The sequence below is a fragment of the Leptonychotes weddellii genome, chromosome 16, assembly GCF_054177405.1.
Source record: "Leptonychotes weddellii isolate Sample4059 chromosome 16, ASM5417740v2, whole genome shotgun sequence".
Classification (NCBI taxonomy): Eukaryota; Metazoa; Chordata; class Mammalia; order Carnivora; family Phocidae; genus Leptonychotes; species Leptonychotes weddellii.
In genome coordinates, this window is record NC_138384.1 from 48,759,040 (window position 1) to 48,785,693 (window position 26,654).

Here is a 26,654-nt window from a genome sequence, read left to right on the forward strand (position 1 = left end):
GCTGCAGGCAGACAGTAGGTGCCCACCAGACAGGGTGCAGGGGGTGGGCAATTCTTCAGGCAGCTGATGTGAAGGGGAAGAGGACGAGGATGTCCACCTGAGTCCCCGCTCTGTGCCAAGCAGCATGCTGGGCACCTCCCCTGCTGTCTCTGAGCCTCACCCCCACGTGGACAGCCTCTGGGGTGGGTATTCTCACCCCTCTCTTCCCAGATGTGGAAATGAGGTTCAGAGAAGGAACCCAAATGGCCCAGATCACAGACTCAGCCCCAGACCCAGAACTTGACCAGCTGGGTCTGTCCGGCTACAGAGAGGTCTGCTGTGCAGGCTGGGCATCCGAAGCTTAGGGTGGGGTGGGGGCGGAGCCCACCCACTTGGGTTGGGGCACTGAGCAGAGGGCCAGGGACAGTGCTGCACGGCGTGGGCAGGATGTAGGGGCAGAAGCGGGGCCTTCAGAGCCCAGGTCATGGGAGGTAAGTTGAAGCTCGAGGGAGGGCTAAGTTGCTGGGAAAAAGAAGTGAACCCTATTGAGGCGCCTGGCTGTCACACTGTGGATGCTACTCACATGTGGGGAGTGGAGCCCAGGGATTCTGTGGGACATCCTACAGTCACAGGACGGGCCCCCCACAGCAAGGGATGACCCATCCCCCCCATGTCAGTGGTGCTGAGGTTGAGAAGCCCTGCTTTACAGGCCTGAAGCAGGCAGTCAGGGAGTGGGATCAGTGCCAGTGTCCCCAGGGCTCGCCCCCAGGCAGGCAGGGGCATTGGGAGGTGGACAGACCAGAGCTGGACTCTTGCTGAGTGATTTCCCATCCTGGAGCCTTTTCCTCATCAGCAAACGGAAGGTGGGATACCTGCTGTCCAGCGTCATCGTGGGCAGGAAGCCCAGCCCCACAGATAGCTCGGTACCTGCGCATGGGTAGTTGCCTGAGCACGGAGCTCACACCGCTCATCCATCGCAGTCTCCCGTCTGTCTGTTCCCCTCCCTCTCCCCACATCCAGGCCCGGCCCCCCGGCTGCGTCTGGCTGACGGCCCCCACGGGTGTGCCGGCCGCCTGGAGGTGTGGCACGGCGGGCGCTGGGGGACTGTGTGTGATGATGCCTGGGACCTGCGGGACGCCGCCGTGGCCTGCCGCGAGCTGGGCTGTGGGGGTGCGCTGGCCGCCCCCGGAGGCGCCTTCTTTGGGGAGGGCGCCGGACCCATCTTCCTGGATGACCTTCGGTGTCGGGGTAACGAGACAGCCCTGCGATTCTGCCCAGCACGGCCCTGGGGCCAGCATGACTGTCACCACAGGGAGGACGCTGGGGCTGTGTGTGATGGTGAGGACACAAGGGAGAGGCTGGGGGTGTGGGTGCGCTAGAGCCTCAAGTGGAGGCACAGGAAGTGGGGGGCTCGTGGGGTGTCCTGACCGCCCACTTGCCCCCATCCATGAAACCTCATTCTGCATCAGTGGTCCTGGGATGGAGGGTGTGGGGAGCTGTCCAGCATCACCGTGGTGGTGATCACCTCCCCCCACTCCAGGTATGCCTCTTGGATATGTCCCTCCCACGGCCCCGGCAGTGGACAGCAACGGCTCTTTGCCCAGGGAGGCAGCGTCCAGGCCTCTGGCCCCCACAGTGAGCCAGGCCCCAGGGACAGCAGGTGTCTCACCTCCTCCTGTCTCCCTCACTGTCCCTCGGGAGCCTGGACCAGAAGCTGGTGAGTCTGTTCTGCTCCCCGAGAAAACGGGGCCTTACCTACTGCTTCCTCCCCCATAGTCAGCCCCCAGGCATCCTTTCTCCCTGCTCAGAGACTGTCTCATCCGGGGCAAAGACGAGGGTGGGGGAGGGAACAGAGCCCCATGCCCAGAAGGGTCTGTGCTTGGTTGAATGTTCTGCTGGTGCCATCTTGAAATGCGTGATTTTGGGGAGGCGGTCTCCTCACAACCACCGAAAGGACTGGATCCACAATCGTTGTCATTTGTAAAACACAGGCCTTAGTATTATTCAGGTGCAGTGCAGCCAGCAGATCAAGACGGGACCACCGCTGGAAAGATAGTGGGTTTCTAGCCCACGCGCTGCAGGGGCCACGCAGGGAAGCAGCGCGTCGGCCAGGAGGCAGAGGGCGCGAAGGGGACCTGCAGCAAGATCCTGGGCCGTGGCTTCTGTGGGAAGGAGCCGGCAAGGCCGAGGAAGCAGGCTTAGGGTCGGCTCGCCTGGATCGTTTCCGCGAGCGGTGGGGCGCAGGGGCTGCCCCTGGTTGTCGGGCGCCTGGCCCTGGGCGGCTGAGGGCGGGTGGACAGTGGCCCAGAGGGTGCGCGCCCCCCGGAGCAGGTGGGGGGTGGGCTCTGGATTGGCTGGCGTGCATACAAGAGGCACGCTCCGCTGGTTGCCTGTCTCTCGGAATTAGCTGTCCCTCAAGGGGCAGTCCCTGCAGGGTCAGCAAGGCCCCGAGAGGTCACAGCGTCAGAAACACAGACAGTGAGAGGCCTGGTTAGCACAGCTGACTCGTCAAGGGTGGGAGACTTGGTCTTGCTGGAGGCCTCTTTCCCCCTTTTCCTGTGGCACTCAGCGCTCGTGTGGCCGGTGCTGTCGCAGACACGGTCTGCATCTCCCTCGGGTGACGCTCGCGGCCACACGGGCCGTGGGTGCTGCCTGGTGTCCGTGTTTCAGAGGAGGCCACATGGCTGAAACACAGGTGAAAGCAACTTGCTCCAGAGCCCACCTCTTTTTGGTTCACTGCGGTAAACTATACGTACCATGAAACTGACCACTGCAACTGTTCTTAAGTGTCCATTTCAGTGGTATTAAATACACTCATAAGGTCGGGCAGCCACCACCATTCAGCTGTAGGACTCTGTCGCCCTCCCAGACAGATTCCCCATTCCCCCTGCCCCAGCCACCCACCCTTCTACTTTCTGTCTCTACGAACTTGACTCCCCTAGGGACCTCATGCAGATGGAATCCTACAGTATTTGTGCTGATGTCCTCTAGGTTCGTCCATGGGGCGGGTGTCCGAATTCCCTTCCTTAGGCTGAATCCTATTCCATTTTGTGTGTATGCCTCACTTGGCTGTCCCTCCATCCAGTGATGGACACCCAGGCTGTGTCCACCCTTTGGCCACTGTGAACGGTGCGATGAACATTTGTGTGCAAGTATCTGTTTGAATAGCCATCTTCCCTTTATTTGTGGTAGATCCCGAGGAGTGGGATTTCCGGATCATATGGTAATTCTGCGTTGAACTTTTCGAAGAACCCAGACCGTGCCTGACTCCATCCCTTGTGCTTGCCGCCAGGACGGATGGATGTGGGAAAGCCCAGATGGACAAATGGGTGGATGAATGCAAGGCAGGTGGAGGGACTCAGCGAGCCGGACGGCTTCCTGACTAATTCTTTGGGTCTCTTCCAACCTAGGGTCCCCCCAGCTGCGCCTGGTGGCAGGGCCCAGCAGGTGTTCAGGTCGGCTGGAGGTGTGGCACAATGGGCGCTGGGGGACGGTGTGTGATGACAGCTGGGACCTGCGGGACTCAGCTGTGGTCTGCCGGGAGCTGGGCTGCGGCAGAGCTCGGCAGCAGGACCCTGCGGCTGGCCGCTTTGGCTGGGGGGCTGGCCCCATCTGGCTGGACGACGTGGGGTGCTTGGGGACCGAGGCCTCACTCTCAGACTGCCCCGCTGCGCCCTGGGGGAAGCACAACTGTGCTCACAATGAAGACGTTGGAGTCACCTGCACTGGTAAGGAGGCCCTGCCCACCTGGTGCTCCTGGAGGGCTTCCTGGAAGAAGGGATAGGAATTAACATCTACACTAACATCTACTGAGTGCTGTCTCCTAAGCCCCCGCCCTGGGCTGGGTGTTCCCACACCTGTGACCGCACTCACGCCTCACAATTAGTACAAGCTGGTGGATGTTAGGCTCATTTTACTGAGGAAGCCGTGGCACAGAGAGGTTAAGTAACTTGCCCAAGGTCACACAGCAACTAAGTGGCAGAGTTGGGATTCTTTCTCCTCCCCAAGATAAAGGAGGTGAAAAGAGGGACACTGGGAGACGGAGAGAAGCCAAAGTGAGGGCCAGCTGCAGTAAGTGCAAGCGTTGTGTCTGTCTCATTCGTTTGCTAACATTTATGGAGTGCCACTGAGCCAGGTGCTGGGACCTCAGGATGCAACGATCACAGTCCCGGCCTTTGGGAAGCTCACAGCTCACTGATAGAAAGAGATGCACCAAAAAATCACCGCAAACCCGTGTGACATGTTATCACTGGGGGGGGCCCAAGACCAGCCTCAGGTTCTATGATCTTCTAGAAGAACTCACAAAGAAATCAGAAGAGCTGTCAAAAACCAGTCAAGGCAGAGGCGCAGGGGCCGGTTCAGGGGAGACCTTCAGGGAGCTTCCAGCCGTTGTCCCAGGAGTGCAGACAGCACTCAGTTGTCCCAGCAGGGGCGAGTGACCACACACACGCGGCACTGCCAAGCAGAGATGCTCCCCTACCTCCGTGTGCAGTTTTTATAGGAGCTTGGTTACAAGCTATGGCTGCCTGCCAGCTAGCTGCCCATACATCAAATGTTGGTACCGACTCTCTGGGTAGCCCCAGGAACCAGGGGCCAAGGGCCAAACCTTTCTTTGGGCACAGGTGACACTTTAGGGCACACAGGTGCCAATCAGAGAGATGTGACAACAGTGGTGACCCACAGGATGGAGTCACTGAAGCTAAAGCCACAGAGCCACAGAAGGGTTTTGAGCTGGGGAGTGACCCGCCAGACCTGGTACCACTCTGGTAACTGGTAAGAGCTGGACAGGGAGAAAGGGAGACTGTCAGAAGTTACAGGAAGTGACGCCATGGGTGGCCTCAAGATGAAGAGGAGAGGTCAGACGTGGAAAGGGCAGAGAGGATCAGTCACGTCACAACTGTAAAAGCCAAGGAGCAGGGGGTGGTGTTTCTGGCCAGGAGGTTTGTATCCCCAGCATCTGGCACAGTGCCTGGGTCATAGAAGATGCTTGATAAATGTGGGTGACATGCATGAGTGAATGAATAATGAACAAATGAATGGAAACTTGGTGATTGCAGAGATGAGAGAGAAGGAGAGATCTAAAAGACACCTTGTCATTATGGTATCCACCATCTTCCCTGTCCTCTCCTCCCACCTTCCAGACACCCCTGGCCTGGACTCCATCGCAGACCCCTTCAGTTGGAGCTGGATCCCTGGCCTGGGTAGAGATCCGGATGCCTGGCTCCCTGGGGAACTGGCCACCAAGCCCCCTGCAAAGCTGACCCCCAGTGTTCCCGAGAAAACCACCACCAAGGCCCCAGGGAAAATGCCCAAGAGTACTAAGAAGTGGGTGACCAAAAATGCAAGGAGACCGACCACTCAGCCCCCTGCGATGCCAACCACTAAACACTCCAGGGTCCTGGGCACCCAGAGGCCCCCTGAACTGACCTCACGTACCACTACAACTCTGACCACTGAAGCCTCCCGAAGAACAGTTTCTGAGTCTACTACCAAGTTGACCACTGAGGTTCCCCACAGGATGACCTCACATACTACTGCAACACGGACTCCCCGGGCCCCCCGAGAACGGACCGCTAAGACCGTGACAACATCAACCACTCAAGGCCCCCGAGAAATGACCTCTGAGGCCATGGTGCAGCGAATCCCTCTGGCCTCCACGGAGCCATCTGCTGACACCCCAGCACAAGGTTCTCCAGAGTCTTCCAAAGACCCAGCCCCCTCCCCCACTGGGAGCACCGCTGGGGGATCAGGTGAGCGGAGGGAACATGAAGAGGTGAGGCTGACCCCTCTTGACCCCTCCTGACTTGGGGTCTTCTACCAGCAGGCCCGTTCCGGGTGCGTCTGGCCGATGGGCCCAACCGGTGTGCTGGCCGGCTGGAGGTGTGGCATGCTGGGCGCTGGGGGACAGTATGCGATGACAGCTGGGACCTGCGGGACAGTACCGTGGCCTGCTGGGAGCTGGGCTGTGGAAGGGTCCGGGCCCGAGTGGGCAAAACCCACTACGGCCCCGGGACCGGTCCCATCTGGCTGGATGACGTGGGCTGCAAGGGAATGGAGGCCTCGCTGAGTGACTGCCCTGCTAGGGCATGGGGCCAGCACAACTGTGACCACGAGGAAGACGTGGGCCTCACCTGCACTGGTACTGGGGATGGGGTGGGGGACCCAGAGTCACTCCAGGAGGTTCTGGAAGGGTAGTCTGGAGCAGCAGCAAGGACCTGAGACAGGGTGGGGCTCAACCCATGCCCCACTTTCTCCCAAGGCTACGCGGATGAGGATGATTATCCTCCCTGGACCTGGGATCCCACCTCGGGAGAGGACCTGGCCAAGGCGACCACCGCTGCAGGGGTACCTGGACACAGGCTCTCCTGGGGCACCACCAAGAGCCCAGGGGCCCCCTCCCCGGCGACAAGGCATCTTCCGGACACAGGTGAGGTGCACGGCCAGGGTGCGGATGGGGCCCCCATCAATCTGTGTGCGCCTCCCGGCAGGGCTTCCCAAGACCCCAAAGTGAGCTGGCCTGGGTGTCGGAGATCACGGACAGGTTCTCCGCGGCTCTAGAGACCCTAAAACGTTCCCTCCTTGGGCTCTCCTCGAGAGCCTTGAAGAGGAGACCCCCGTGTGTCTCTGAGCATCAGACCAGGCTCAGCACGGCCTGACCTCACAGGCCTCCCGCAAACCAGCCGCGACACCTGAGACTGGGCCCCTCCATCCAGAGCCCAGAGACCTCCCAGCTGGCCGAGGTCACCACGCCATCCTGCAGCGCCCTACAGCTTGGCCCGTGCGGCCGACCTGAGTGTCCTTTCACCCCTGCGGCCACACCCGGAGCCTGTGCGCCCCAGCCCACGTGCTCCATTGCCTGCTCTCGGGGGCTTCTCCGCGGCGTGTCCCTGGCCCCGTGTTCCTGCGCGTGCTGCTCACATGGGCTTCTCCGCGGCGTCTTCCTCGCCCCTGCGTGCTTCCCTGCGCGTGCGCTTGCTCTCCCGGCTTTCTCCGTGGCGTCTCCCAGGCCCCGCGTCCCTGCGCATGCGCACGTGCTCTCGCGGGCTTCGCAGCCGCTGCCGCCCGGCGTCCCTGCGCATGTGCATGTGTGCGCACGCGCGTCCGCGGCTCTTCCATCCTCTCCCCCCCCCCCCGCCCGGTCTCGCTCTTCCATTCCCCCACTCCACGTCTCCATCGCTCTGCTGTTCTCCTGGTCTGCTAGTCTCTCACCATCGCTCTCGTGTGCCTACATCCAGTGCACACTCCCCGCGTTCCTGTTTTCCCACAGTCGATGCCTCCATCCTCCCCTGTTCTCGCTCTCTCCGCCTCCTCCTCCTCCTCTGGGACCCACTGTTTCCCAGCTGCTCGGCCTTCCCCTGCGTGCCCTGCTGTCTGCCTGCCCCGCAGCCCAGCCACTCGTGCTTCTTGCCGCCCCTCTGTGCCTCGCACGCTGACTCCTTCGCCTTCAGCTCACAGCTGTCTCCTCCCGCCCCGGCCCCGCCTTTTTCACTCCATCCAGCTTGCTGCCCCCTCCCTCCTTCTCCGTGTGCTCTCCCATCCCCCGAAGGTCCCAATTCTGCCTGTCGCCCCGCGCCCCTCTCCTTGTCTTCTCCTGAGGGACTCGTCGCTTCAGGAACGGGGCGCTCCGCCCCTCGGGCATTTTCCCGCCTTTTTCTGGCACTCAGCACGCACGCGCACTCCGCTGTCCTCGGGAGGAGGAGTGGGCCCAATCCGCTTCACGCCCCGTGACGCCACAGGCGCGCTGCGCCTCCTGATTGGCCGGCAGACCCACGCCCGCGGTAATAAAATCCGGTGAAGCGCCCCGTGGGCGTCCAGAGCGGCGACCTGTACGCGAGGTTGGGCTCTTCGTGAGGGGAACGGAAGGGAGGAGCGGGCCGAGGGGCCGCCGCGCTTTAGGGTGGGGGATCGGAGTTGTGAAGTAGGGCCGGTCCTGCCCAGTTTTACGAGGTGCTGCTCCCGGGTGCATTGCGGCTGGGGTTCTAGAGCCTTTGTTCTCTGCAACCGGCGCAGACCCCTGTCTGTCCTCTAGCGCCCCCTCGTGGCGGAGACGGTCAGACGCGGGGCATGGAGTTCCTTCTTGGAGTGGGCGGGAGGGGAGGCGACTACGTGAGCTCAGAGAAGTGCAGAATTGCGAGCCGCTCAAGGGAGATCTCGGGGTAGTCCCAGATACAGTAATAAGGGGGCCAGATGGGGAGTGGGAGGAAGGACAGACATGAATTCCTATCCTCACTGCAAGGTGACCCTGAAAATAGATGACTCCAGTTCTTTGAGCCTGTTTCTTCCTCTGTAAAAACAGTCCAGCCGAGCTAACTCCGTGCTGGGCACGCATGAGTCCAACAACCGGGAGACCTAGGTCCTGTTAATGCCCGTGTTTCAGATGGGGAGAAAATTTGACTCAGAACTTAAAACACAGGAGCCGCTGTTGAGGTCCATCTTACATGATTTCACACACATTTTGCTCATTGGGTTGGGAAAGATTACTGAATTACTGAGCTAATTATCAGCGAGTTGCTTAGTCCAGCTCTTCGGCTTCCATTTGTGGCTCCACCAAGATGAGAACTAGCTGGGTGACCTCAGGTCCCAATCCCATGAACAAAATGTGTGTGAAATAGTTTAAAACCACAGAACGTTGGTGGTTAGACTGATTTACCATAAATGAACAACAGCTGCAGGATCCCAGGGAAGGAGTTGTTATTTCTAGTGGAGCAATCAGGAAAAACCTTGCAGAGGAAGTGGTATTATCCAGTGGCAGACACCAGGAGGAAGGGAATTCTCAGAGGGGCAAAGGCTCTAGGTGAGAAACCGCATCGCCAGTAGGACATTGTCATCTCCCTGGACCCTTAGCTCCATTGCGCGTTTGTTAACTGTCAGAAGTCCTACAGGACTCTCCCAGGGCTGACACCAGGGTGTGAACAGGGATGTGTTCCTTCCGGAGCCTCTAGGGGAGGAGAATCTGTTGCTGTACCTTTTCTGGCTTCTAGAAGCCCCACATTCCTTGGCTCGTGGCCCTGTCCTCCATGTTCAGAGCCAGCAATGTTGCACCTCTCTGACCTCTCTTCTGTCTTCACATCTTTCTCTGTCCTGATTTTAAGGATTTGTGTGATTGGATTGGGCCTACTTGGATTGATGCAAGATAATCTCTTCATCTCAAGGTCTGGACCTTTAATCACATCTGCACTATCCCTTTGCCACAAAAAGGTAACCTCTTCACAGGTTCTGGGGATCAAGGTACAGGCATCTTTGGGGGAGAATTATTCTGTCTACCATCGAATGTGTGCTGTAGAGACTCAGCAGAGACACATTTGTTGATGGAATTGTAACAGCTGAGGCTAGAGGCTTCAAAGGTTGAATTTTCACTTTCTAGTTCATTGAAGTAACATTTTTCGAGGCTTCTCGGAATTTGGAGACACAGACATTAACTCGTGTGTCAAATACCTGCCGTGTGACAGGCGTGACTACTAACCCCTGGGAACATAGCAGTGATGAGCAAGGGAAAGGGAGGCTGCGATTTGCGATTTGGAATAGGATGGCCGGGAGATGCCTTACTGAGAAAGTGCCCTTTAAGTGATGACCTTCAGGAGGAGAGGGAGAAAGCCATGCAGATATCTGGTTGGAGAGTGTTTCATACAGAGGGAACAGTGCCTTCGAAGGCTTTGAGGTGGAAGTGTACTTAGCTGGTTCCAGAAACGGCAGCAAGGTCAGTGGGGCTGAAATGGAGTGGTTGATCGGAATGATGGCAGGAGATGAGATCTGTTCTGGGGAGCCCCGAGGGAGCCAAAGGTGCATTCCAGGCAGAGGGAGCAGCACATGCAAAGGCCCTGTGGTGAGATCTTGAGAGAATGGCAAAGATACCAGCATGGCTGAAGCAGAGTAAGCCAGGCAGGGTGAGAGTGATAGGAGAGGGCTAGACTCTGAGTTTTATTCTCTATGCAGCAAGAAGCCCTCAGTGGAGCATTTTGAGCTAGGAAGGACATGGTCACATGTGCATTTTCAAAGCAGTCACCCAGGATGCTGCATGGGAAATGGATGGAGGAGCTAGAGTGCATACAGGGAGGCTGAGAGGTCTCTGGAAAGGTGACAGTGATCTCTGCCGGGGTGGCAGTGGAGACTAAGAAGTGGATTATGTAAGCTATGTTTTGGGAGTTGAGCTGATGGATTTGAGTGATGGGTTGGGTAGGGTGTGTGAAGAGGGAGGTGGGAGATGGGGATCCACCTTTTACTGGATCAGGGACTACTGCAGCTGGATCCACAGGATCCACAGTGGGAATATTAGATCCATTGGTGATGCGTTTAACACACCCAAGTGGAGACATTAGATACATAATACTAGAGCTCTGAGGAGTGCTTGGGCTGAAGATATAAATTGACAGGATGGGATTTGAAGCTGTGGGAATGGATGAAGCTGTGCAGACAGATAGCCTTGTCTAATGGACCTCCCACACCCAGCTTGGGAGGTGGGATGATTGATGGATTTGGGCTTTTGCTGTATGTTATGGCTGCATGAGGTCATGCAGAGGGAAGGGGATCCAAGAGTAAATGCGGGATTAAATTAAAATCAGAGGTTGGATGAAATCATAGCTAGTATTCATTGAATGTGCTCCACATGTCAGGGACCATCTACCAGCATCACATGGCTTAACTCACTTCCTCCCCCAAGGAACCTTATGAGATCAGTTCTATCCTTAACACCCTTCTACAGATAAGGAAAGAGAGGTACAAAGAGGCCAGTACAGCAAAAGGCAGAGCTTGGATTCTAACTCCAGGATTTACACTCCTAACCACTCTAGCCATGGAGACGGGGAAGGAGCATATGACAGAATTAGCTCTGAAGAACCCAGAAAGCATAAAGCAGGGCATGACTTCATTGAGGGGGGGAGGGGAGTGGCCTTTGAATAAAATCTTGAAGGATGAATAAAAGCTCACCAGGGGAGGAGTAGGGTAAGACTCAGGAGATCTGCACCCCAAGGGAAAGAGGTCTCCATTTAGGACCAGGTACACCTGCATGGGTCTGAAGCCTAGCACTGCTCCTTGGCTGTGTGACTTTGGGAAAGTTCCTTGCCCTCTCTGGGCTTCAGTTTGGTCATCTGTAGCAAAACGGCAGCTTCTCCACCCACCCTCTCCCCATGAGATTGCCAAAAATTAAAATGTCTGACAGCATCAAGGATGTGGGATGAAGGTGGGCATGAGAATCTGCACCTATTTAGGAGGGCAGTTTAACAATATCTAGGGGGATGCATCTGCCTTCCACACAGCAGTTACACAATTAGGTATTGAGGAGTTCTCACTCATGAACCCAAGGACACAGATCTAAGGAATTCACTGCAGCCATATTTGTAACAGCAAAACATTGGCCACAGCCTAACCGCCTGTCAGCAGGGGTACAGAGGAATCAACAGTTGTGTATTCATACGACGGAATAGTATATGAAGGTTAAAAAGAAGGAGCTAGAGATAGATGAATTTAATTCAAAGAATAAGCTTATCACATGCCAGGTTTTGCGACCCCATGCAGTAGACCATCATGGTACCCATTTTACAGGTGAGGAAACGGAGTCACGGAGAAGTTCAGTGACTTGCTCACCCAGCTAGGAAGGGACACACCCACAAACCAAGCTGCAAAAGGACGTATGCAGTGTATATGTAGATGGGCAGAGTCTTCAACTTAGGAAGCTAAAGCATGGAGAAACAATATGGCATCAGAGAGTCCTTCAGGGAAGGGGTGTGATTGGGCCTCACAAGGACTGTAACTCTGGAATGCTGCTTCTTAAATTAAAAATGCATATTGTAATGAAAAAAATCAAATTGATCCCATGCTAACGGACCACGAGCAGATGGCCATATCTTAGAGGACATTTCAAGAACACAGAGGCACAAGGAGTATGCCTGCAGTTGGTGGGCTGACATTTTAACGGAGTTCAATTTATGTTCTCAGTGGCGTTCTCCTAAAACCCAGCATCTTGAAAAGAAGTCTTCACTGCTAACGGTTTTTCTCTCATTTTTCCCATTTCTAACTTTTTAATTAATAGTACTGCTAATGGTTTTTAAAATTCCTAATGAGTGTGACCGTCAGGTAGGATTTCACGGTTATCCTCTTAAGATATTTGACAGGCATGGGGAAGGTATTTAATTAAGAACGGTTAATAAGGGGCACCTGGGTGGCTCAGATGGTTAAGCGTCTGCCTTCGGCTCAGGTCATGATCCCGGGGTCCTGGGATCGAGTCCCACATCGGGCTCCCGGCTCAGCGGAGAGCCTGCTTCTCCCTCTGACCCTCTCCCCTCTCATGCTGTTTCTCTCTCGCTCGCTCTCTAAAAAAAAAATAAATAAAATCTTTAAAAAAAAAAAAGAACGGTTAATAATAGGGAGACATGACCGAGGTATCTGCAATGCTGGTCATCAGGGTGAAAATTGACCCATGTTCTATTCGTGTGTGATGTATTAGCAGGTGACAGAGCAAGGGATTTCTGCAACTGGGACAGCTAGCTACAGAGCTCAAAGTGACCAGGACAAACATGCCTAATATGTCAGATACCATCCTTCTGCCTGGTTTCACATGCAGAGTGGGAAAGTATCTGTGGTGGAGAAGGGAAAGGCAAAGGCTCAGAGGTGCACAGAGGCTAGATGTGAACACCTCAAGGTTTGGGGTCCAGGGTGAGCAGCAACACCATGTGGAAGGCGGCATGGTAAGAGAGGGTGCTGGAGAGGTGGGCAGGGGGCAGTTAATCAAGTGAAACAATGTTGTGGATACACTCAAACCCACAGAATTGTACACGTTAAGGTATGTGAATTATATGTCAACAAAACTATTGTGTTTTTTAAATGATTTATTTATTTACCTGAGAGAGAGAAAAAGCATGCACGCACACATGCAAGTGAAGGGGAGGGGCAGAGAGGAAAGGGGAGAACCTCTAGCAGACTCTCTGAGTGCTCACAAACCTGAGATCACAAGGTGAGCTGAAATTAAGAGTCAGACGCTTAACCAACTGAGCCACCCAGGCGCCCAACAAAGCTATTGTTAAAATAAGTTTTTTTTTTTTTTAAAGATTTTATTTATTTATTTATTAGAGAGCGAGCGAGAGAGATACAGCATGAGAGGGGGGAGGGTCAGAGGGAGAAGCAGGCTCCCCGCCGAGCCGGGAGCCCGATGCGGGGCTCGATCCCGGGATTCCGGGATCATGACCTGAGCCGAAGGCAGTCGCTCAACCGACTGAGCCACCCAGGCGCCCAAAATAAGTTTTTTGATCCACCAAGCTAGAAGACTGAATTCAGTCTTTCTATTCTCCCTATATAAAATGATATACTTTACATTATATTTTACATTATACTTATAAAATGGTATATTTTTATTATTACACAGCTGACCATTGAACAACACGGGGGCTAGGGGCACTGACCCGCACGCAGTCAAAAATCTACATATAACATTTGACTCCCTCAAAACTTAACTACTAATAGCCTACTATTGACTGATAACATAAACAACACATATTTTGTAAGTTATATATACACACATATATACTATATTTTTATAATAAAGTAAGCTAGAGAAAAAAGTTACTAAAATCGTAAGGAAGAGAAAATATATTTATAGTACCATACTGTATTTATGGACAAAATCCACATGCAAGTGTTCCTGCATAGTTCAAACCTATGGTGTTCAAGGGTCTCGGTATATTATACATTTATATGTTATATAAAATTATTGTCATGTAGAGATTATCCAAGTGTATTCATCTAAAAACCAAAGGGAAAATAATACAGAAATGTTCCTGGTGGTTCATTAATAAAGATATTATAGGGTGTTTTTTTTTCCCCCCGAGGGAAAAATAAAGAATGAGTAGGGGCAGGGACATCAGGACATTGACATAATAACTGTTCTTTTATAAGCTGGTTTAGTCCAAGTTTCTGTTCTTGGTAGTTCAGAGCATCTCAGCTGAGTCACCAGGGTGGCTGTGAAGTCAGGGAGGAGATTGGGGTGGTGGTCTAGTTGAGACAGGATGAAGCCTGAGTTTGGGTCCAAGAGGAACAGAGGGTCAAAATCAAGTGAAGCGAGACTCAGTTCTCCCTATATCTCTTAAGGTGATGAGGATAGTTATGAGCCTTCCTGGACGTGGGATACACCTTCAGGAGGGGCTCTGCCCAAGGGGACACCCACCGCAGGCAGACCTGGATCCATTCTTACCACCACTATCACCCGGAGCCCAGGCCATTCCTCTCCAGCTCCAAGGATCCATGGGGACACAGGTGAGGCATGTAGCTGTGGCAACCAGGTTGTTTGTGTTGTGGGACAGAGAAATGGACTCCAAGTTCCCCAGTGGTGACCCCACTCTTACCCCAGAGACCCAAAAGAAATGTATCCTGAAACAAGGGGTTATTATCTACATCAGTGGCCCTCAACTGGGAATAATTGGCAATATCTGAAGATGTTTGGGATTGTCATGACTAAGAGTAGTGAGGCTACTAGAACCTAATGGGTAGAGGCCACAGATGTTGTTACATATCCTACTATATACAGGACAGTCCCCCACAACAGAGAATCATCCAGCTCCAAATATCAATGATGCCCAGGTGGGGAAGCCCTAACCTATACTATGCAATTCACTCTGACAAATCAATAAAAAAATGACCCTATACGAGAATGGGTAACAGTTATGAATAGGCGATTCACAGAAGGGAAAGCCCAAATGGCCAACAAGTATATGTAGAAACATTCACACTCATAAGAAATCAGGATATTCAAATTAAAATGATGACAAGCATGGGCAAAATTTGAAAGGTAGGTAATATCGAGTGTGGGTGAAGATGTGGGAATACAGACATCCCCACTGGATATAGCTATTTGATAAAGACAGTTTAGTGAGATTAAGTATGATTGTACATTGTGACCCAGCAATCCTCTTCCTGTATTCCAGAGAAATTCTTGAACAGGCTCCTAAGGGAAGCCTATGTGAGGGTTTTCTTTGGAATGTGATATCAGGGAGTTGGAGGCAGGTTACATGTCCCGCAGTGGGTAACAAGAGAAATGCAGTGGGTACACATGATGGAATCCCATGCGATAGCTAAAGCAATGACTAGCTACACACAGAGCAACATGGGGCGGTAGGAACAACATAATATGGAGGAAGACAGAAGCAGAATGAAATTTCCAATGATTTGCAAAAACTGAAAAGCACAAACACAAAAATACACATACACTTAATATATTAACATATATACATATATGCCTTCTATATGGTATAAGATATTGTATAAGGACATATGTCAAATACATTAATGGAGGTAGCTGTGGGAGAAAGTGCAAGGGATGGAGATCGGGGAAGAAAAAGAAGAAAGAAGAGACATTGCAGGACTGTTGATGACAATATACAGAGGAGTATGATTAGCTTAGCTCTCTGTACCTTGCGTCTGAAAAATTAAAAAGACCACTGTAGGCATCTGAACCCCTACAGTATTTAAGCAAGCTGAGATTCTTGAAATAATAACTAAACCATTTAATATTTACTGAGCAATATACCATGTGTTGGGTACTATTCTAAGCACTTTACATATATTACCCCTCTAGCCCTCATAACATCTATAGGAGCCCTATGATGTAGGTATTAGAATTATGCCCATTTCACAGATGAGAGAAATTGAGGTATGGACATCAATGACTATGACAGTATTAATAATCACAAGAGTGCCTGTTACATGCTAGGCACTGTCCTAAGTCCCTGTACACACAGGAGCTCCCTGAATCATCACAGCTCTACAAGGGAGGTCCGTTGATCATCCACAAACTGAGATTCAAGGCAGTTAAATAACTTGTCCATGGTCACCCAGTTAGGAAGCGACAGGTCTGGGGTTTAAGCCCTGGCTGGAGGCCAAACCCTTTACTTAACCACTTCTCTACTGCTGTAAACAAATGGCAAGAACAGGATGCACATCAAAAATCCTACAGGAAAACTGGAATTCTCTAGAGCTGTATCGTTCAGTATGGTAGCTGTCAACACAGGTGGCTTTTTACTTTAAATGAATCAAAAATTTGAAAAATGAGGGCAACCCCCTCAGGTCCCCTCCCTCCTTGGGAGTTTTGTATTATCACTTTGCTAAGTCTCAATAAACCTTGCTTTGCTGCCCACAAAAAAAAAAAAAAATTTTTTTTAAATGAAACTTTCATTTCCTTAGTTGGACTGGCCACATGTTATCATATCCATCACTGAGAAAGTGATTATTAATGACCTAGACTCTGAATGCAAAGGACTTTGCTTCATATCTTGTCCCCACAATTTGCGAACTGTATCTGTGAGACCTATGGCAAGTTACCTACCCTCTTGGCCTGACTCCCCTCATCTGCAAAAAGGGATAAAATTCTCATTTACCTGGAAGCTGAGCCAGGAAGGGGGTGAGGCTTCTCACTCTACTCAGGCCCTAAATGTAAGGGGCTGCCAAAACACTCAGTTATCAAGGTAAATAGTATCTTTATAGTTTTAAAAATAAAAATTAATGTAAAACATTCACAATGAACTAAATATCAAAAATTTAACTAAAGGCAGGATCCCATCTACCTCACTTGACTTTAGCTAATCCTGGCCCCGTCAGATTCTGTCGGGGTAAAATTTTGACTTTTTTGTTCACAGTGGATCTCTTGCAATAATTTTGTTTAAAAATGTGACATAAAAATCTTGACTACTGAGATTACGCTCAGAACCCTCTTGCGTCCCCCCTCATGCTTCTGCACCTTCTGGCATCTCCCACATTCCTCCCCCCATGTGCCCCCTCATCCCCTCTGCCCTTCTGCCCTTCAGCCCCTCCTGCCATCCCCAGGTAAGCCTCCACATCCCCCACACTCCCGCATTTTCCCGCATGCTTCCACAACCCCCTGCAGCCTCCCCCTTCTGCCCCCCACGTTTCCGCCCCCTCCCGACTTCCGCGGTACCCCTCACCTCCCCCGCGCTCCCTCACCCGCGGTGGAGGACGCCAGGTGGCGCCTGGAGACACCACAGGTGGCGGGGAGGTGGGGCGCTAGGGCGGGGTGAAGTCTGCTGGCAACCCATGATGTCACAAGGCCCTGCGCTCTCCCGTTGGTCGGCTCCTCCCTGGAGGGGCGGGGCGGGCCACAGGGGTGGGCGGGGCAAGCTGACCTCGGCCATCTGTCTTTCCTCCTCCTCCAGGTTCCCTGAGGAAACCGTGGCCGGAGCGTCGGCTGCAGCGTCCCACAGCGGCCAGGACGGCGCCCCCTGCCCCTTCCCCAGTTCCCTCGGCCTCGCCAGAGCCCCCTGGCCCACCGGTGACCCCCGACTCTGCGCCACGGCTTATTCCCGAGACAGCTTCAACGCGGGAGGTGACCTCTGACCCTCCTGGCACTTTGCCACCCAGCCCAGACCTGGCCTCCCGGATGAACTCTGACCTCACCTTGACAACCCCTGGCCTCAGTCTGTCCACCCCTGAGGCCGCTGTGATTCCAGCGCTGACACCTGATCTCTCACCCACCCTACCACCCACCTTGCCCAAAGAACTGACCTCTGACCCCTCTGCACCAGCAGCGGTGACCCACCTTTTTTCTACCTCAGAGTTGACTCCAGAATCTGACACAACCCCAAACTTGGACACAGCTCCATACGCCAACACAGTTCCAGATCATTCCAGATCCCCAGACCCTTCCACAAGCCCCCACCCCACTAGCACCCCTCACTCCACCTTGACCTCTCACCCCTCCATGACCTCTCAGCCCATGACCACCCCTCACTCCAGCACGACCCCACAACTCACCACGACCCCACAACCCACCACACCTCCACAACCCATCACATCCCCTCCTCCTACCACAGCCCTTTACCTCACCACAACCCCTCAACCCACCATGACCCCTCGGTCCACCACACCCCCTCAGTCCACCGCCGCTCAACCCACCACAACCCCTCACCCTATCACAACCCCTTACCCTGCCACGACCCCTCACCCCACCATGACCCTTCATTCTACCACCTCTACTCGCCCCGCCATGACGGCCGACCCTACCTCAACCCCTATGATCACTATCAAGTCCATTCTAACTTCCTTGGGAACAGAACTCTTCTCTCCCGCTCCAGCACCAACAGTCAAGCCTAGCCTACAGCCCTGGTTGACCTCCACGGGGTCCTCCCGTCTCTCTACATCCCAGATGTTGAGCCTAGCGCCTTTTCCAGCCTCAGAGTCCAGCCACTCCAGGCCTTCTCCAGCCCCAAGCATGGACACACTGTCCACTCAGGACTTTGAACCACCAAGAAGCCAGAGCCCCAAACCAAGCCTACCACCCACCCAGACCCCACACTCAGGCCCTGACCCTACTGTGACCTCTGACCTCCACCTGTCTTCCATGGCCCACCCCTTGGCTCAACCTCTCCCTGACCATCTCACCCCAAAGCCAACTCCTTGTCAGAGCCCAGACCCCCTTGGCCCATGTGTGGCGCTGCCACCACCTGTAAGGGTCATGGCTTGTGAGCCACCTGCCCTGGTGGAGCTGGTGGCTGCTGTGAGGGACGTGGGTGGCCAGCTGCAGAGGCTGACCCTGGTCCTGGAACAGGAACTGCAGCAGCGCCAAGCCCTGGGACTGGGGCTGACCCAGCTGGTGGAGGCCACCCGGAACCTTGGGCAGCTGGGTGAGGTTGTAAAAAGACTTGCTGAGGGGGCCTGGCCCCCCAGCACATCTGCACCAACCACCACCACCCCAGAGGAGGAAGAAAGGCCTCTGAGGGGGGACGTGTGACCCTGTATGGGATTTGAGGGGCTAAGACACACCCAAACAAAAAATGAAAACCAAAGTGTCTAATTAAAAACAAAATATCAGTGACATTTGTGGGGACCTAGGGGGAACTCCAGGGAGATGGAATCACAAGATTGGTCTTGATTTGTCAATCCCACAGGCACCAGGCAAGGCAATGGTGTTTCTGGTGATGGCGTTGGTGATAATGGGCGATGAGCATGATGGTCGCTGTGACTGTGGCAGACGTATGGTGGTGAGCTTTACAACGGCAGTGATGGTGGTGACCGTCACGGTGACAACGATGATGGTGATGGGAGTGAGGTTGGCCATGATCATGGCGGTGATGATGATGAAGGTGCTCGTGGGCATGAGTGTGACGACATAGTGACGAAGATCACGATGGAGATGGGGGTGCTGAAGATGCCACCATGGCACTGACGAAGCCCCGTGGTGGGAGGAATCTTTGTCTTGTTCACAGACGTACGCCCAGCTCTTCGAGCAGAGCCTGACGCAGAGTGCACACTCCTTAAATACCTCTTGAATGAATGAGCACATGATGATAATAATAATGACTAATATTTGTTGGGTACTTCTTTTGGGTCAGGCTCTGTTTTCAGGGCTTCAAGTGCATCAGGTCACTTTATCTTCATGAACACCTGCTGAGGAGGGTACTGTTACCACAGCTCAGCAGAGAAGGAGTGAGCTTTGGAGCCTGAACGCCTGAGTTTGCTTGTGGCCGTGAACCTGAGCCAGTTACCTAACTTCTTGGTCTGAGTTTTTCCGACCATGAAAGGGGGATAATAAGTACATACCTCATGGGTTGCTGTGCTGATTAACTGATAAATTAATGCATATGTAAGAGCGCTTAGCACAGGGCCTGGCTCTCGATAAGTGCTCGTTCTGTGCCGGTTGTTATTGTATTTATTCCCATTTTACAGATCAGGGCACTGAGGCCCCAGGTCACTCAGGGAAGATCTAGTGGAGCCATGATTGGTGCCCAGGCCTGTCTGACCCAGGGTCCTTGCTCATAAGTCAGACTATCCTGGACTCGAGACCATGTCCAGGCGGTGGGACTCTGGGGTTTTGTTTCCTTTCTCTGAACCTTCTCGTCGGGTACACGGGGAGAGAAATAGCACCTGCCCCTGGGGAGGTGGTGGTGGTGGTGAGGATTAGATGAGGTAGTGTGGGCGAGGACAGAGCTCGGCATATCATGTGCTCAGTTAACAAGAATGATCGTGATCCCTTCCTGACTGCGCTTCTCTGCGCGTGACCCAGTGTGGCCTCTTAACACACTACATCCCATCCTCACCACAGCCCTTTAAGGGAGGAACTTGATCCCCATTTCAGAAAGGACACTGAAGCTCAGAGAGGGCAAGCGCCTTGCCTCAGGCCACACAGCAGAGTGGGAACTCAAACGAGATGCAAATTCCCCTGCTTTGACCTTGGCCTGGGCTTCCAGGTTAGGACTCCCATGACGGGCCTGTCTCTGAGTGACCTTGGGTGGGCCCTTCCCCTCCCCTTGTAAACTGTAAACTTGTAAACTGGGGGCTGTCTTGAAAGACTGAAAGAAGTTCCGATTCTGGTTTCTGTAGCCTCAGACAGGAGGAGACCGTTCCCTCCTCCTCCTCTCCCCCGTCTGGAGCCTGGCTCAGAGGTCCTGGAAGGTCATGGAGCTGGCGCCCCCACAGTCCTGCAAAGGCCAGCAGGGTCCAGTTACTCGTTGGGGGCGGGGAGGGATAATGTCCGGGGGTCCTGATAGATAGACTGACTGCCCCCGCCAACAGGCAGAGGAACACACAGAGAATTCTGTTCCCCGGGTTTCATTAAGCCCCAGACTTAAATAACTGCTGACTGGAAAACGGGGAGGGCCGAGGGGGCCCTGCCTGCCTGCCCCTTGCCCTCCTGGGCGGTCAGGGGCTCAGAGGACGGCACGCCAACCTGGAGGCAAAGGGTCTACTTTCCCATTTGTGGTTGGGAGCAGGTGCACCCCAACTCTGGGTCCCCTCAGAGGGCCCCACTAGGAGTTTAGGCTCCAGGCCCCCATCTGTGAGCCGGACTTGGTGGGGAGGCTGTTGGGCACTCTGGCCCCAGGTCCCTCCACCCTCTGCTGCCTTCTGCCAGCCCCAAAGAAGCGGGTGCTTAATTATCCGGTCACTCTATCCCTGCTTGGCCAGGCAGCTAAGCCCAAACATCTGGCCCCAGGGCCCAGGGCCAGGGTGGATGGCCAGCCCCCACCTACTGCTGGCCCTGACCTGGATACCTCCTACGGGACAGCTGAGCCCTATCCTGTGCCTGCCAGCTTGCAACAAGCCCAGAACAGTAGCTACAGAGGCCTAGTGAGCTTGACTGATGCAGAAAAAAAAAACATTTGACAAAACTCGGCACCCATTCATGGTTGACGCACACACGCACACGCACACTCCTAGCAGAGTAGGAGCAGGGAGGGGGGGCTTCCTTAATCACAGGAAGGGTGGGAAGAAAGACACAGATCTGTCCTTTCCCATGGGCGGTATGACTGTCCACGTAGAAAAGCCCAAAGCATCCAGTGGACAAATGGTTAGAGTTAATAAGAGTTTAGCTAGGACGCAAGATCAGTACTCTACAATTGTGTCCCTTGCACCAGCAAGTGTGACCCATGCCCTGAAAGCATGGGCCTCACCAGCACCCCCTCAGACCCCTCCCCCCCCATCGGAATCCGCGTTTTAACAAGGTGGCCGGTGATTTGCGGCCGGCAGCTGTCACGACTGAGAAGAGCTGCTCGAGCCATTTGCATTATCTGTGTCCTAGACTGAACTGCAGAACTCCCACCCTGCAGCTTGTTCATAGAGGCCTTGCCGGGCTGGCCCCCTCCGGCCCCGGGCAGGCTCTTTCCCCGCTGCAAGCAGAGTGCAGGTGGGGTGCAGCCGGGTTGGTTTAACGCTCTGCCCATGTTCTTCTTCGTGATTTTTGATTCTGTGTTTTCTAAGTGAAGCCGATGGGACCGGAGCCCGGAGCTCATGCACAGTCACTTCCCTGCTGGGTTCTGGTGGCTGGATGCCCCATCCCCGGTGAGGGTCGGCCAGGGAGTAGCTCCATGCCCCAGGCCGAGACCAGGGAGTGGCATCAACAGCAAATGGCAGAGGGGGAGGGGAAGGAAAAACTTTTGTTGAAGCAAGAAACCCCACATTTTCACTTTGCACTGGACACCCACGTGGTCCTGCTTGCAAGCTTGGGGCTTCCCAGCTGGGGGGAGCAGTTCCTCCTTGATGACCACCAGCCCCGGCACACTTTAGAGGTGCTGGGCTGGGGTGAAGAGCAAAGACTCTGGAATCAGATCAGAGCTGGGTTTGAATTCAGGCTCTAACACCTTTAGACTTGTTGGTCTTCGGAAAGTAGGTTCCTCCCCGTTGGGGCCTCATGGTCTTTTCTGTAAAATGGAGGGAGGGGTAGGGAGTGGGTCCTGTGTTTAAGGTCTTGGTTTTGATTAATTCAGAGCTATTAGAAGGAGGGCAGGGTTTTCTCTTTTCTTTTTGATGGGAATTCAGAGGCCCCGAGAAGGAAAGAAGCTGATCAAGGCATGAGAACCTTGGACATGCTTGTTTTGTGGTTTTTAGCCTCATTGAGATGAAATCTACATGCCATAAAATTCACCCTTTTCCCGTGTACAATTCAGTGGTTTTTAATATATTCAGAGTTGTGCAACACTCACCACAATCTAATTTTAGAACGACTCCACCACCATCGCCACCCCCAAGAAGAAAATGTGTGCCCCTTAGCAGCCATTCCCCATCTCCCCCCGCCAGCCCCACCCCCCGGCAGCCAGCAATCTTTCCTCTGTGGATTTGCCTATTCTGGACATTTTCATAATGGGGTCCTGTGATGGCCCATCTTCCAGAGCTGGCCTCTTTCTCTTCCCATGGTGTTTGTGAGGTCCACCCGCGACGTGGCATGTGCTAGGGCTTCAGTCCTTTCCACGGCTGAGTAGTAGTCCAGGGTCTGGTTGGACCACCTTGTGTTTCTCAGCTCAGCTGCTGATGGACATTTGGGTTGTCACCACGGTTTGGCTATTGTGAGTAGTGTCGCTGTGAATATCTGTATGGATGCATGCTTCCGTTACTCATGGGCACAGACCGAGGAGCGGAATTGCCCGGCCACATGGTAATTCTGTGTCTAACGAGCTGATGAACTGCCAGGCAGTCTCCCACAATGGCGGCACCATTGTTTACACTCTCTCTGCGCCGCATGGGGGTTCTAGCCTCTCCACATCCTCACTAGCACGTGTCAGTGGGTCTGGAGGCTTCTGCGACCTGCCCCCACCTTCTATCCCCATGGTTTACCTGCCCCAACGCCTGTGTCCTCCCAGGGAGGGATGACCACCTCATGACCCCTCATGCACACTCACCTTGCACATTCACACATACACGGATACCTACACGCACCCCCTCACATGCACCCCAGCCCCCCATGTGGGACCCCTTCAGCCACTGATGGCAGTGGGACACCCTAAAGTTGAAGACCGTGGACCCCGGGCAGGACCCAGTCTGGGTCCGACTCCTGGCTCTGCTCCTGCCCCTGGCCCACGGTGGGAGCTCAGGTGCTACCTTGGCCCCCCATGCTGCCCTTGGGGCCCCCACCCGTGAAATGAGGAGGATCCCACCAAGTGAGCAGATTTTTCTGCCAGGGGGGCTGGTCGAGGAGCAAGCTGCTTTGTTAATGTTAAGTATTATGATTAGTATTAAGTCTTACCTAATTAAGTAACTAATACTTGATTAGCACTGCCCCTGCCCCCTTCAGGCCCTGCCTGGGAATTTTTGTCTTCCTGCCCTGCCCTGGGGCCCCCCACTGGGTCATTATCACCTCCCAGTTAATCTTCAGCTGCTGCCACCAATTAACACCCTCTGCAGCTTCCCCTGCCCCTGCCCATCTCCACTCCCCTCTTTCCCAGCTCCACCCTGACCCAGCCACCTCCAGCTTTTTTGGGACACACTCTTGGCCTGATGGCTTGGGATAGTTAACATTCACAGATAAGATGGCAGGAGGCCCTGATCATGCTCTCCCCCTTATGTACCTCCCTATCTTGTTCTCTCCAGCGATCCCCTACTCCAGGAAGCTCACCTGGATTGCCCAGGACAGGGGCCAGTGTCGCTAGTCCTCTGAATTGAACTAGATTCAAGTGTCTTTGGGGTCACTCCACAGGTGCTGTTAGCAACCCCCCTCCCCAGTCCAGGCAACACCTAGGAGGCCACAGCAGGGGCCCTGGGCGGGGGGGGGGGGTGGTAGGGGCCTGGGAGAGAGTGACACACGATCCAGCTCTGAGTTGTAGCCTTGCTCTGGGCGGGTGGCCAAAGAAGGCGAGGAGAGGAAGACAGAGTGTTTGCAAACAGGGCAGCTGCCAAGAAGGGGCCGGGGTGGCGGGGGAAGAAGGTGTGAAGGAGAGAGGGGCCCAGCTGGTGACTGGCAGCGGCACCTGGGTGACTTTTCTCCTCCTGCTACACACACGCGCACTCAAGGTCTCGTGGACACGCAAACACGGGCCTGATGTCCACACACACAGAGCCAGGCACACGCAAGCTTCCGTCCTGTCCCCTCACACACAGGCTCCAACGCTCGGACACACGAAACACAGTCACGTCACCGTGTGTCCCCCACGGGCCATGACTTGTGCACACCCACGGGCCCAGACGCTCACGGACACACACATCTGCAGAAATTCCCGCCCCAGTCCAGCAGAAGCGCCTGAGCCCGGACAGCTCTGGTGCTCGGGGCCGCTGCTCGCACGCAGGCCCGTGCAGAGACAGGCTCACACGGTCCCGACATGCACACCGAGGCCAGCCTCGGGCACGCAGCACGGCCACACCACGGGACCGTGTTCGGCCGCTCTGTCTCTCTGTCTGCCTGTCCGTCCCTCGCTCCGTCTCTCTGCCTGACAACACGCTGTCCAGTCTTCCCCAAGGGGACAGACCAGCAGCATCATGGAGACCTAAGTGCTGGATGAAGTTGGGTGAGAGAAGAGAGGGCACATTATCGAGAGGGCGACAGCCTGGCGCGTGGGCAGAAGCCACGGGGCCGAGGGAGTGAGTGAGACCCAGCCGGGGGGAGAGACAGGGCCGCAAGACAGGGACACGAGGCGGCGGCACAGAACCAGACGGGGGCATTTATTGAGGAAACATCTTTGGCCAGGACGGCTCTGGCTACGCGGGGCACCTCGCAGGACGGGCGGGACCCCCCCAGCAGGACACGCAGAAGAGCCACACTGACCTAAGCAGACAGCTTGCAGGGGATGAGCATCCCAGAGGGGAGGGAGCGGGGGGGCGGGGGGAGGTGGTAGGAACACAGGGCGGGGGGCCTCGCGCCGAGGGCAGGCCTCGCTGAGCAGGGCAGCGGAAGCACCCAGGGTGTGCGGGAGCCGAGGGTAGGAGCCACAAGCCCGCGGGCAAGGGGAGCAAAGGTGCCAGAGCCCTGGGGAAGACGGGGACAGTGGGACAGACTGGTGGCTGTCTCAGCGATGCCCCCCACCCCCGGCCACAGGAGGGACACAGAATGCCCACGTGGGAGGTAAGGAAGGCAGAAAGGGGAAAACAGGCAAGAGAGAAGCCAAAAGCCACCACAAGAAGGCAGAGGTGACCTCAGGATGTGGGGCCCACCTGGTTCCCTTTCCGAGTCTCTGCAGGCAAGGTGGGCTCGGGCTGTCCCCCCTCCTCTCCAACCTGCTCTCCGTCCCCCTCCTCTACCTCTTCAGCTTCCTCCTCCTGCTGCCTCCAGGGACGCCCCAGGTAGCCCCGGACGGAGCTCACCGAGCTCCTCTTCCGGGGGTGAGGGTCCAGCAGCCCCCACAGGAGACTGTCGGCCACAGGCGTCAGGCCGAACCAGGGCTGAGGACGGTCCTCAGGCTGGCCTGACGCCTGCCAGATGAGGAAGTCCTCGTAGAAGGGGTCGGCCTCGGCCAGGGGTTGGTCCCAGGGGAAGTAGCCGGTGAGAAGGCAGAAGAGCAGGACCCCCAGTGCCCAAGCGTCCAGGGCAGGTTGGATGGGCAGGCCCTCAGGGAGGGGCGGGGGGCAGCAGAGCTCGGGGGCCGTGTAAGGGATGGGCGGCCCAGCCAGGCGCAACAGTGTCCCACGGGGCCTCGTGTGGCCGAAGTCGGTCAGCTTGACCCACTGGCAGGCTGGGTCGCACACCAGCACATTCTCGGGCTTGATGTCCCGGTACACCAGGCCACGGGAGTGGATGTGCTCCAGGGCCGAGGCCAGCTGGGCCGCACAGCGCTGGACTGCCCGCCGCGGGAGGCCCACCTGCGGGGGATTGACGTCAGGGCCTCCTGCCCCTCCCTGGACAGCCGGCAGGGACCTGAGGCCATGCAGCAGCTCCTCAGTCCCAGGGGGGCCCAGGACACTGAAGGACCTCCAACAGACTTGCCACGGGGAGGCCCAGCGTGACCCTGTGAGGCCCAGTGTGACCCCGTGAGGTCCAGTGAGGCCCAGTGTGACCCCGTGAGGCACTGTGAGCCCTGGGGAGGTCTAATGTGACCCCCTAGAGGCCTGGGGTGAGTCCACGGGGGCAGGTGAATCCCACTCGGGCACGGTGTTGGTTCTGTGGTGTCTGTGAACTCCGGAGAGGCCCAGGGAGGGGCCCTTGGGGGCCTGCTCGGGGCCCACCTACCCACCTTGGGCTGGATGAAGGTGATGAGGTCCCCATACAGGACGGGCTCCGTGAGGAAGCTGTAGGAGTCGGCTGACTCGATGCCAATGCCGTAGGCCGTGACTATGGCTGAATGCGTGCCCAGAGAGAGGCCCACGCAGAACTCGTACAGGAAGCCACGGAGAGAGGTGGAGGCCTTTGGGAGTTGCTTCAGTGCCAGGGTGGTGCCTGGGGGCAGTGGGGACAGGTGTGGAGGGAGAGTGAGAGCCGCGGCCCGCCCCGCCCCAGCCCTGACTCTTTCCCACACGCCATCGCCCCCTCCTGCAAACCCTGCCTCCCC

At 55.2% G+C, this 26,654-nt stretch overlaps 2 protein-coding genes across 7 annotated transcripts in view; one reads left to right on the plus strand and one right to left on the minus strand.

The window, feature by feature from the left end:
- Positions 1-19,052, plus strand: part of SSC5D (scavenger receptor cysteine rich family member with 5 domains) — a 22,706-nt gene extending 3,654 nt beyond the window's left edge. For 2 of the 6 annotated variants that reach the window (XM_081807330.1, XM_081807332.1), the window contains 8 exons: positions 1,000-1,317; positions 1,520-1,696; positions 3,390-3,707; positions 5,121-5,729; positions 5,804-6,118; positions 6,239-6,406; positions 14,056-14,220; positions 17,130-19,052. In XM_081807330.1, coding sequence (XP_081663456.1) covers positions 1,000-1,317; positions 1,520-1,696; positions 3,390-3,707; positions 5,121-5,729; positions 5,804-6,118; positions 6,239-6,406; positions 14,056-14,220; positions 17,130-18,703 — 3,644 coding nt within the window. In that variant the 3' untranslated portion in view covers positions 18,704-19,052. Of the gene's footprint in view, positions 1-999; positions 1,318-1,519; positions 1,697-3,389; positions 3,708-5,120; positions 5,730-5,800; positions 6,119-6,238; positions 6,407-14,055; positions 14,221-17,129 lie in introns of all 6 variants that reach the window. The other 4 variants (XM_081807329.1, XM_081807331.1, XM_081807333.1 and 1 more) reach the window with 3 other exon arrangements.
- Positions 19,053-24,821: 5,769 nt separating this feature from the next.
- The window catches only part of SBK2 (SH3 domain binding kinase family member 2), a 2,501-nt gene continuing 668 nt past the window's right edge, over positions 24,822-26,654 (minus strand). Inside the window, exons 2-3 of the mRNA XM_081807934.1 lie at positions 26,340-26,648; positions 24,822-25,968 (exon numbers count right to left, since the gene is read on the minus strand). Coding sequence (XP_081664060.1) covers positions 25,306-25,968; positions 26,340-26,648 — 972 coding nt within the window. The 3' untranslated portion in view covers positions 24,822-25,305. The remainder of the gene's footprint in view (positions 25,969-26,339; positions 26,649-26,654) is intronic.